The 12131-nt window shown below is 42.6% G+C and overlaps 1 protein-coding gene and 1 long non-coding RNA gene across 2 annotated transcripts in view; one reads left to right on the top strand and one right to left on the bottom strand.

Moving 5' to 3' along the window:
• Positions 1-12131, top strand: part of LOC309354041 (uncharacterized protein) — a 182937-nt gene that overhangs the window by 129889 nt on the left and 40917 nt on the right. The window contains 5 exon segments of the mRNA XM_081883736.1: positions 606-685; positions 7115-7397; positions 8112-8966; positions 9956-10183; positions 11942-12021. Coding sequence (XP_081739862.1) covers positions 606-685; positions 7115-7397; positions 8112-8966; positions 9956-10183; positions 11942-12021 — 1526 coding nt within the window.
• LOC309354422 lies at positions 6168-7108 on the bottom strand. Its single transcript, XR_014162284.1, has 2 exons — positions 6710-7108; positions 6168-6382 (listed from the first exon to the last, which is right to left on the bottom strand). It is a non-coding gene; the product is annotated as an uncharacterized lncRNA (long non-coding RNA).

The following is a 12131-nucleotide window of genomic DNA, read 5'->3' as shown; positions in this document are numbered from 1 at the left end:
CCCCGCACTCGGAGATGGCACCAGGAGTGCTCTTAGAGTTAGTGACCTTCTTACCCCAAGATAAGGAATACAGGAATAGGAACATCCTTTTATGGTCAAGAGTACAGGAACAGGAACATCTGTTTGTGATCATGGATTTCAACTTACGTGTATAAGCTGACGTGGCTGGATTCCTGGGGAGGGGGGCAAGGGGACCAGAAAGGGTATATAAGCTGTGTGTAACCGCTCTTTAAGTGCTCTTGCTGTGAACTGACCACGCAAGTGCCTTTCTGCTGCTCCAGAGAGCAGAAATAAAGAACTCTTCCTCTGAAGCAACCTCGGTGTCTTTTGACACTTTCCTCCCTCTCTGGGAGCAATGCTCACCCAACCAATCGGTAAAGTCTAATAAGGCAACACCCTGAAAGTTGTTGAACCATGAAGAGCCAAATGAGTAGCCTGGCACTGTGTTTTGAACATGTAGTTTGGTGTCTTCCTACTGCCAGCTGGAAAAAAAAAGAAACCAAAAGTGCTACTTATTTCTTTGTGCTAAACAGTTTATCTGTTTCTTTAAATGAGCAGGGTCCACCCCTTTCGGTGTGTAACCCAAATTGCCCTCCTGGTTCCAGGAAGGAGAAGAAGGAGGGGGAGCCATTCTGCTGCTATGGTTGTGCTCCATGTCCTCAAGGCAAGATTTCATCCGAAAAGGGTAAGAGACACAGGATATATAATGATTCAAGGAGTGCAATTTAGATATCGTTCTCATTCAAGTGGAATAAAAACCAAATTTCTCCTCCATACCTATAGGGACCCACTCCTAAAAAGAATGGGTTTGTCACCCATGATGTAATCTTTGTCACAGGTTAAAATGCAGCAGGCAATTCTGAATTAAATGCACCATTGATATGACTTAGTATGAGACACCTTCCTTAATTCAGGCAATAACAAATAAACATGCGTCTGATTGATTAGTGACCGTGCACCTGAGGAAGTTGGAATGGGTTCAGCATAGGGCGTGCTGGTGGAATGGGCTGAGAATGGAACCCCTGTGGAAAATGGTCATGGACTGTACCTGTTTTGAGCAATAACAATGTGTTTCTGTGGAGTTAGCAAGCCATTACAGGACACCCCACATAACCATAGCTGTCAACTTTCACATTTGAAAATAAGGGATCAGCAGCCTCAAAAATAACGGATCAGCAGCCTCACCTGTCCCAGGAACAGTCTACGGGATATCTAACAATCCGGGATAGCAGCGGGAAGCAGCGGGAAGCGGTGCTGGAATAAGGGAATTTCCCGCAAAATAAGGGAAGGTTCCCGCAAAATAAGGGAAGGCTATGCACATAACCCAACACAAAGTTCTGAGGCATAGCTGTCAACTTTTCCCTTTTCTTGCGAGGAATCCTATTCGGAATAAGGGAATTTCCCTTCAAAAAAGGGAAAAGTTGACAGCTATGTTCTGAGGTGGGGTTCTCATGCATGACTTTCAATCAGGTTACTCTGAAAATATTTGTGATACCTCTAATTTAGCATTATCAGTTCCATACTGGCAGCGTTAGCAGTTGCTCTGCAACACATCCCAAATCTGAATGTATTATTTTCTTTCCAGACATGGTTGACTGTGTTGCATGCCCAAAGGGCCACTATCCACACAGAAACCAATCACAATGCGTTCCAAAGACCATCAGCTTCCTGTTTTTTAAAGAGCCTCTGGGGATGAGCTTAGCATTGTTGGCTCTTTCTCTCTCTCTCCTCACAGTGGTGGTCCTTGCCATCTTCATTAAACATCAGGACACACCCATTGTCAGAGCAAACAATCGGGACCTCACCTACACTCTCCTCACTTCCCTCCTGCTCTGCTTTCTCTGCCCATTGATCTTCCTCAGCCCTCCAGAAAGAGTGAGCTGCCTGCTCCGACAAATGGCTTTTGGCCTTGTTTTCACAGTGACCGTTTCTTGTGTTCTGGCCAAAACGATCACGGTGGTTCTGGCCTTTGTGGCCACCAAACCAGGATCCAGAATGAGGAAGTGGGTGGGAAAAAGACTGGCAAGCGCTATTGTGATTTCTTGTTCCCTTATCCAAGCAGGCATTTGCAGTGTGTGGTTAGGAATCTTTCCCCCATTTCCTGATTCTGACATGAACTCTGTGATGAGGGAAATCATTCTAGGCTGCAACGAAGGGTCAGTTGCCCTGTTTTACTGTGTCCTGGGCTACATGGGCTTTTTGGCCATTCTCAGCTTTGTTGTGGCCTTTTTTGCCAGGAAACTGCCTGAGAGCTTCAACGAGGCCAAATTCATCACCTTTAGCATGTTCTTGTTTTGTAGTGTTTGGGTCTCCTTTGTTCCCGTGTACCTGAGCACCAAGGGGAAATACATGGTGGCTGTGGAGATCTTCTCCATCTTGGCCTCCAGTGCTGGGATACTGGGCTCCATCTTTGCCCCCAAATGCTACATCATTGTGTTGAGGCCTGAACTGAACAGCAAGGAGCAGTTAATAAAGAGAAAATAATGAATTATCTTTTCATCTTTATGGGGGTTTTCCTACCAAAATATGAGCAATGTAATCTCTCTTTATCCACACCATTAAATTGTGTTATATTTTACATGTTACAATTGTTATGTGCAATTTCTTTTAAAACCAAAATATGGTCTCTCTGAAACAGGAGCCCCTTATCTTGTTTTAACATTAAGCATTATTTGGAAACCAAAAAACTGCCACCAGTACCATAAAATATTGAGACCTGACTAGAACCTCAGAGGGTAATTGATTAGAAACTGAACAGAAAAATAATACATTGAGAGGCATTATTATTATTATTATTATTATTATTATTATTATTATTATTTAAAAGTCTTATTCCTTTCTAAGTTTTTTCCTCTCATTAAAGTTTCTGTAGAGTTGCTACTGTCATGATTATCCAGTCTCAGAGATTTCAGTACAGTGAGTGCCACTTACTTGGGGGTTATGTTCAACTGGCCCACATTCATAAATGAAGATTGGAGAAGTGGGGAGCACCATCTAAAACCCTTTGAATGTCTTCTCTACTGTTCTCTCTCCATTCCGGATAAAAAATACTGCACCTAAAATACCCACGTCTGGAATTCTGGGGGCTGACTGGGGGTGTGTGGAAAAGTTGCTGCTTCTGCTGCTCTACTATGCACATTAGCTGTCAGGTGAGGGTGGGGGCTGAGTAGCGTAAACAACCCCCTGCTGCACCTCCAGTCTCTGCCCTCACAAGCCATGGGAACTCTCCAATGCTCTCCTTCCATAACTGAGTATTAATTAAATTATTTAGTTATTATTCATGTGCAGTGGGGGATGCCTGTGGTCATGGGCAATATATGCTAGACCGTTTCTGGTGTAGGGGTTTTAAACTTAAAATTCAATGAATAACGATTTTGGTATTTTTAATGGGTTTATTGTAATACGAAGGGCAGAATGCTTCTGAATGAATATTTTGGAGTAAAAGCATTTTGAACATGAGTGAAATTAAGCTCCATTTTATTAGTAAATATAATACCACCACACACTACTTTTTATTTATTACTTCTATACACTCCCACCAACCAGTTGTGAGGTGCTTTTCCTCCAAGGATGTGGACAGGCTGTTTAGATGAGTGAAACCGACTACCTGTCTTCTTGCCCGTCTTGGCTTATAAAAGCTAGGCGGGAAGGGCTGGGTGATGGGCTTTGCGGGATGGTGAATGCTTCTCTCTGTGAGGGAGCCTTCCCAGACCCGCTGAAAAAGGCTGTCATTTTTTTTAAAAAAATATTTATTGGGGTTTTTAATAAAAGAAATACAAAAATGATAAACAGCATTGCTTTGTTTTAACAAAATTTCATAACTTCTTTAGACTTCCTCACGTCTCCCGCTCCCACTTACATCGTTAATAATTTTTTCCAAGCAAATTATCATCTTATTTGCAATTTTGTAACCACTCATTTAAATATAATATAACAGTTCTCCAACAAATTTTGTTTCTCTTAATCTCACATATCATCAAATTCCAATCCAGTTTAGTGATGGCCAATTATTTGTGACCAAGCATCCTTTTTAACATTCCACTAAATCACAATGTTTCTGCAGGTAAATCTTAAATTTCTTCCAATCTTCTTCGATCCTTTCTTCTCCCAGGTCTCGAATTCTGCCAGTCATCTCCGCCAGTTGCATATAGTCCATCAGTTGCATCTGCCATTCTTCCAGTGTGGGTAGATCTTGAGTTTTCCAGTTCTTAGCGATAAGTATCCTTGCTGCTGTTGTTGCATACATAAAGAATGTTCTGTCCTTCTTTGACACCTTCTGGCTGACAATACCCAGAAGGAAGGCCTCTGGTTTCTTAGTGAAGGTATACTTAAATACCTTTTTCAACTCATTATATATCATTTCCCAGAAGGCCTTCACTTTAGGGCAGGTCCACCAGAGGTGAAAGAATGTTCCTTCATTTTCTTTACATTTCCAACATTTATTATCAGACAAATGGTATATTTTGGCAAGTTTAACTGGGGTCATGTACCATCTGTATATCATTTTCATTACATTTTCCTTCAAAGCATTGGCTGTCATTAAACCGCTTCTTAAAAAAAACGTATTTAGACCTGGCCAATATGGTCAACTATCGCGCAGTCTCAAATCTTCCATTCTTGGGCAAGGTGATTGAGCGAGGGGTTGCTGAACAACTCCAGGCACGCCTGGAAGAAGCGGACCATTTGGATCCCTTCCAGTTGGGATTCAAGCCTCATCATGGGACTGAAACTGCCTTGGGCGCACTGGTCAATGATCTTCAGTGGGCTAGGGACAAAGGTGAGAGCTGTTTCCTAGTTCTGCTGGATCTCTCAGTGGCTTTTGACACCATCAACCATAACATCCCTCTGGACCATCTAGAGGGGCTGGGAGCTGGGGGCACTGTTATACAGTGGTTCCGCTCCTTCCTCCTGGGATATGTTCAGAAAGTGATGGGTGAGGTGAGTGTTCAGACCCCTGGGGTCACACTTGTGGGGTGCCTCAGGGTTCTGTCCTCTTCCCCATGAATTTATGGTGACCTGGAAACTACAACTAATCCAGAATGCAGCAGCTAGACTGGTGACTGGGAGCGGCCGCCGAGACCACATAACACCGTTCTTGAAAGACCTAAACTGGCTCCCAGTACGTTTCTGACCACAATTCAAAGTGTTGGTGCTGACCTTAAAATCTTAAATGGCATCCTTCCAATATACCTGAAGAAGCGTCTCCACTCCCATCATTCTGCCCGGACACTGAGGTCCAGCTCTGAGGGCCTTCTGGAGGTTCCATCAGTGTGAGAAGCAAAGCTACAGGGAACCAGGCAGAGAGCCTTCTTGGTAGTGGTACCCGCCCTGTGGAATGCCCTCCCACCAGATGACAAAGAGAAAAACAACTACCAGACTTTTAGAAGACATCTGAAGGTAGCCCTGTTTAGGGAAGCTTTTAATGTTTAATAGATTATTGTATTTTAATATTCTGTTGGAAGCCACCCAGAGTGGCTGGGGAAACCCAGCCAGATGGGCGGGGTATAAATAATAAATTATTATTATTGTTGTTGTTGTTGTTGTTGTTATTTCTGTCAGGAACACAAATAGTTGTCCTTTTCACCATTCTTTCGTCTCGGTATTATTGTCAGCAAACTAATGAAGTGGTGCTCAGGTGGGAAACTTTAGGTCAGATGCATCATTTGCACTGGTCAACACTGACAAGAGCCTGGCCCACTGTTTTTCTCTTCCTCATGGCTCTTAAGTCTGCATGCCCTTTTGTTGTCCCATAAACAGTCTGAAAGAACTTTGAATGAACCATCAGAAACAGGGTTGTTATTATTATTATTATTGGGCATTTTCTGATGTTCCTGATGTAAAGAGAGCTTGTTATTATGTCACCTATAATTATCACTCTCAGCATGTTTGTGTCTCCCTTGGATAATGTCTCAGTAGATTTCCAGAGAATACTAACCAATGTCAAAACATGGGTCTTATAACCTCTTCCTGCCATTCTTTGCAAGGGAGAGGACAGAGAAAGAGGAAGGATTTTCACATTTCTCTTAATCAAGTTATAAAATAGGATTTTAATCTGTGAATATTTAGAGAAGTGTCTTTGGTGACCAGGCAGAATATTGTATTGAGATTGGTTGTGAAGCAAGGTTTGTGTGCTGGATGTAAATAAGGATGTTTGATGGGAAAGAATATGTGCTTCAATATGCTGCTGTTTATTCTGCCCCTTCTCTTACATCTGCCACATTTGATGTGCAATCAGACCATAAGTTGCACCATCAATGATCTGTCCAGAATTCCACATGAATACTACCAACCTGGTCATCTTATTGTTGGTGGACTTGCTTCTCATCTCTTTGCTGTTTTTGACAAAGAAGACTTCAAAGAAAGGCTAACTATCCATCAGCGTCTTAATACACAGTAAAGACATCAAATGTCAAATAATCAGATGATACTGAAATATCCCCCAGCTCTAAGCAGGCCTCCTCAGAAGCTGGTTCCCCTGATTTCAGTGAGATTTACTTCCACTGAAGGGAAATGCAGATCTGAATGTGTCAGTGAGATGAGAGAGCCTGGTCTTGTTGATGTATTCTCTCCTCCCCACATTCCACCAAATCTCTTCCAAGGAGTTTAACAAGAGGAGGACTCAAAGATTGAACCTCCCTAGTTTAAGATGGAAAGCCCTTCTCTGTTCTTAATCTTCACCACAGTAACTCTCGTTTGAAGTGTCTTACACAAGGCTCACCTCTCCTTTGAGGTGATGCTTGAATAACCCCTGATGTTCTCATCCAAGTCAGGCTGGATGATTGTCTTTAACAGTTATAGACAGGGCATGGATTAGATACATTCTGACTGTATTCAGCTGAAGGTAGTGATCTGTGAATAAATGTCAGTTAACTGTCAGTTGGGAGACGTTATGAGCGAGGTGTGAGTTGTAGTTCAGCGGTAAAGATCAGATTTTCCTGGAGGAAAATGGCAGGAGTGGGAAAGTCTAAATGAGCCCTACATTAAGTTAAAATTCTACTCTTTTACTTGAAATTGTTCTGCAGATATGTGTATATTAGGGCAAAATTATCAAGAGCCCCCTGAACAACATGCATAATATATCTCTCAATGATACAGCATAAAATTCTTGTTGCAGTATTGTGCCAAAGAACTACCAGCATATTCTGGCCTTGGTATTTGCTATCAAGGAGATCAATGAGAACCCTAAGATCTTGCCTAATATTACACTGGGATTCCACATCTATGACAGTTACTTCGATGAAAGGATGACCTACTGGGCTGCTCTGAACCTTCTCTCCACCCTTCTCCCAAACTACAAGTGCAGCATCCGGAAACACCTGGCGGCAGTTATTGGGGGACTGGACTTGGATATCTCCGTCTACCTGGCAAACATCTTGGGCATCTACAAGATTCCCCAGGTAAGATGCTGCGTAGGGTATTTCACACATCCACCATGCTGTCTTTTATCAAGAAAGGATTTGTATAATATAGAAATAGTTGTGAGAGACGAAGAAGAGTGTTCTTGCCCTTCACAAGGTAAGGTGATGATAGAAAAGTTCTCATCTCACCCCACTTCCTTGTCCATACACACCTAAAAACATGTATCCCAATTCCATTCTGCCAACTGACACCCTCTCACCTTTGCTACATGGCCTACCAGTTGGAGTCAAAAGCTGCTCTCTTGCAAAGCTGGAAGCCTGCCTATCAGGAGTCATCTGCCCACACATTGTGGCACTTGATGGGGATTCTGTGTGTTAGTGGCTTGAGAGATGAAGGGAAGGGAAGGGAAGGGAAGATGCCATGAAATCAGGAGCTGAAATGCTGTGGTGAAGCAAAGTGGAAAATACAGGGGAGAGGAAAGAAGCAACACAGGAAGCATAGAGGGAAAAGTGTAGAAAGAGAAGGCGGATGTTGGAGAGGAAAGCAGGAGTTCAGGAAACTGGGCATGGAGGAATGGCAGAGAAGGAGGTGGAAGCTGAGAAACACAGGGTGCAATCTGCCACTCCTCCCAGCTTTGTGGAACCTGCCTTCTTAAGGCAACTGGCTCATTTTGCCTCTTGGATGGGCAGGTCCTGGGTGCACATGCCCAGTCCTTCTGCAATTATAGATGATGCTCCTTTATTTCCTTTTAGCTCACTTATGGCTCCTTTTCGCCAGAGGATGGTGGTCAAAGCCAATCCACTTCCTTCTACAAGATGGTGCCCAATGAAGCCCATCAGTACACTGGGATTGTTGAGTTACTTCTGCACTTTGGCTGGACGTGGGTTGGATTGCTTGCTAGAGAAAGTGAAGGTGGAGAGAGATTTATTCAGACGCTGAAAACTCTGCTCTCCGAGAAAGGCATTTGCTTGGCTTTCTCAGAGACAACGCTGAACATGGCATATTTGGCTGAGTATTATGACATGTTTCCCCGCTGGATCCAAATTTATCAAGCTATTATGGAAAGTAAAGCCAAGGTGGTGGTTGTCTATGGAGGAACAAAGTCCATACTTGCCTTGCAGACAATGATAGTACTAGGTGAAATGGAAAATGTGACTAAGACATCTGATGGCAAAGTGTGGATTTTGACGGCACAACTGGATTTCACAGCACCGCCCTTGCGAATGAGCCTTGATATGCAAACTTCCCAGGGTTCCCTCTCCTTTTCAGTTCATTCAAATGTGGTACAAGGATTCAAAGCCTTTCTTCAGGCACAAAATCCTTTTGAGGAAAATGGAAATGGCTTTGTCAAGCAGTTCTGGGCACAGGTATTTCTCTGTTTATTTCCAAACTCCAATACAGAGGAGCAGGCCAGTGGAACCTGCACTGGAGAGGAGAAGCTGGAAGATCTCCCTTCATCTGCTTTTGAGATGACAATGTCTGGCCACAGCTACAGTCTCTATACTGCTGTCTATGCCATAGCACATGCTCTACATGCCATGTTCCTGCCTGGAGCCAAATATAGGAGAATGGTGGAAGGAGAGATGCAGGAGTTTCGGCCTTGGCAGGTAATTCCTATTATGAGATATAATTTATTTGACATAGGCAGTGATATGCAAAATAGTACCCTGAAAAATTTTAATCTCCACATTCTCCATTTGTGTGCGGAGAAGCTTTTCATTCAGGACCAGCTCAGTGAAGAATCAGACTGTTCTGCTTACAGCGTTAAGCAGGAGGACACAATCCTGCACTCTCCAGTTGTTTTGTGAGCAACTTCCTTTGTGTGTATGGGAAAACATGCAGCAAACAGAAGCATGGAAATACATGATGTAAAACCTTAAAATATGCCCTTTCCAGAGAATTCCAGAAGATGCCATTTTGCTAGCACAAAAATAGATCACATGCTTAGCAGGTCGTGATGTGGTTTACTTACAAAACTCTTTAAAGTTCAAAAGTTTTTTGGAACACAACACTCATAAAAATGTTGCAGAAGTAGAAGACAAAATGGTAAAAGTTCCTAAACTTATAATTGGTATAGAAAATGGTAGTTTCAGATTCCATTCTTATATGAAAAACAGGCTTCTTGATTCCATGTGGCTATAGGGAGCAGTTCAGAACTCCCCATGCACGAAATTCACATATAGACTGAGCAGATCAATAGGCTTTGTTGCCCATTTCTTCCCAAGGTAAGGGGAATGGACATAGGCCAGGTCTGTCAGAACACCTTATTCTACGACATTAAACCCTTTATGTATTTGTTAGACACAAGAATGAAGGTTATATGAGGCTAGTTAGGCAGTGTGTGTGTGTGTGTGTGTGTGTGTGTGTGTGTGTAGATATCCAAGCATGGTCAGTCATGCCTTGGGATTTTCCCCATAGGAAACAATGGAGATCATTGGCTCAATGTGTGCATGCTCGCCCTACAAACCATTTCTCTGAAAACAGATTATATTTGCATGGCACTACCTCCCTGTGTTGACAGTCTGGAGGCATCCTGAATGTGAGAAAGGAGAGATATTTGCATTACTTCAAGGTTACTCTTTTTCTTTCAATGCAGCTCCACCCCTTTCTTAGGAGTGTCTCCTTTAACAACTCTGCTGGGGAAACAGTATCTTTTAGTGCAAACAGGGAAGTAGAAGCTGGCTTTGATATCACCAACCTGGTCACTTTTCCAAATAACTCCTTCATGAGAGTCAAAGTTGGAAGGGTTGGTGTGGAGGCTACACCTGACCAGCCATTCACCCTTGAGGACAACAGAATGGTGTGGCACAGAAGCTTTCACCAGGTGAGGCATAATTCCCACATCCATGGGAGATAGGAAAAGAGAATGTTATTCTACTTACAGATCATCAGTCCAGCACATACCTGCCTTTCCAGCCAGATTCTAAACATTTTTTTTCTCTGTTTAAGAATACAGTGGTACCTCGGGTTAAGTACTTAATTCATTCTGGAGGTCCGTTCTGAACCTGAAACTGTTCTTAACCTGAAGCACCACTTTAGCCAATGGGGCCTCCTGCTGCTGCCGCGCCACAAGAGCACGATTTCTGTTCTCATCCTGACGCAAAGTTCTTAACCTGAAGCACTATTTCTGGGTTAGTGGAGTCTGTAACCTGAAGCGTATGTAACCTGAAACGTATGTAACCCGAGGTACCACTGTAATAGAATCTTAGAGTTGCAAATCATGTGGTCCACGATGCAGGAATCACAACATAAGGTCTTGCTGGCTCAGATCAACGCCCAACCAGGGTAGGATCTCACCATTTGCCAATCTTGTCCAGCATCTGGATTTGGCATGTGGCTTTTGACTTGGGGTTCTTTTCATCCAAGTGCTTTTCATGAGTCTCTTGGGAAGAAGAAGGGGTTTGCTGCTTGCAGTTGAAATGCTGGTGTTTGAGAAGGAAGTAAAATCCCACAATTTTTTGTTTTACTTGCCAAAGATCCAGAACAAACCTCCACTCTCCAGAACTTTCCCCAGGACGCCTCTTCTGCCTTTGAAATTCTGGACACATTGCAGCCCTAATTTTACCAGACACCTAAAACCATTATTCATGTTCTTTTAAAATAATAATAATAATAATAATAATAATAATAATAATAATAATAATAATAATAATATCAAGTGTGCTTATGCTAGTCACTTGTATCCTAAGGAAAAAGGAACTGTAGGCAAGGGTGGAGGGGTCTACAATTTTATGGAAACTGGCTAAATTTATACCTCTCAGACTAGTACACATATAGGAACATCATTGCTTATCCTTCAGGTTTCACATTTCTGTTGATCTTGTGGTATAGTCTCAGCTCAAAAAAAGGACCAAAATGGTTTGAAAAATACACCTGGTAGCATAAAATACACTTGAAAATGCATCTGTTAAGATAAAATGCATGGCTGGGAGTGTGAAGGGGACTTCTAAGAACATTTGGTTGAACCCCTTTCTGAAGACTCATATTTGGGGACTGAGATAAGAACAGAAAATTCCAAATAACAGGGAGGCTTCTCAGTGTGTTCAGCTGTCAGAGCTTTATGCTTAGTATGCAAAGATCATTGGTGGAACAGCTATGGGAACAATTTGGGTAGAGCTGGTGAGACCACACTCCACAAGGTCTCCACATTTGTAGATCATTTTCGGCACTACGCTTCTGTCATCTTAACAAAGCATGATTGCTGCAATTGGAAAATTGGATGTGTAAAAGGTATTACTTTATATACGGGGACAAAAGGGGGCAGGGCTGGCAAAGATGAACCCCCAATCCCCTTCCCTATTTCAGCTGTCATGCATTCTTTCTGAATGCCAGAAAGGGGCTAAAACATGGTCAGTTTCCACATTATTTATGTTTATTTTTTTAAAAAAACAACATGAAGAGCCAAATGAGTAGCCTGGCACTGTGTTTCGAATAAGTAGTTTGGGGTCCTCCTACTGCCAGCTGGAAGAAAAAAGAAACCAAAAGCGCTATACTTCTGTGTGCTAAACGGTTAATCTGTTTATTTAAATGGGCAGGTTCCACCCCTTTCTGTGTGTAACCCAAGTTGTCCTCCTGGTTCCAGGAAGGAGAAGAAGGAGGGGGAGCCATTCTGCTGCTATGGTTGTGCTCCATGTCCTCAAGGCAAGATTTCATCCAAAAAGGGTAAGAGACACAGGATATATAACATTGGGTAACAATTTTTTACTTTTTGAATGTTGTCTAGATTTCTACAACTGATTTAGGGTATTTTTGCACTTCTGAATCAGGAAATG

The sequence above is a fragment of the Podarcis melisellensis genome, assembly GCF_964234715.1.
Source record: "Podarcis melisellensis genome assembly, chromosome: 13".
Taxonomy (NCBI): domain Eukaryota; kingdom Metazoa; phylum Chordata; class Lepidosauria; order Squamata; family Lacertidae; genus Podarcis; species Podarcis melisellensis.
Note: the sequence above shows the minus strand (reverse complement) of the source record. Positions and strands in the feature narration are given on the sequence as shown.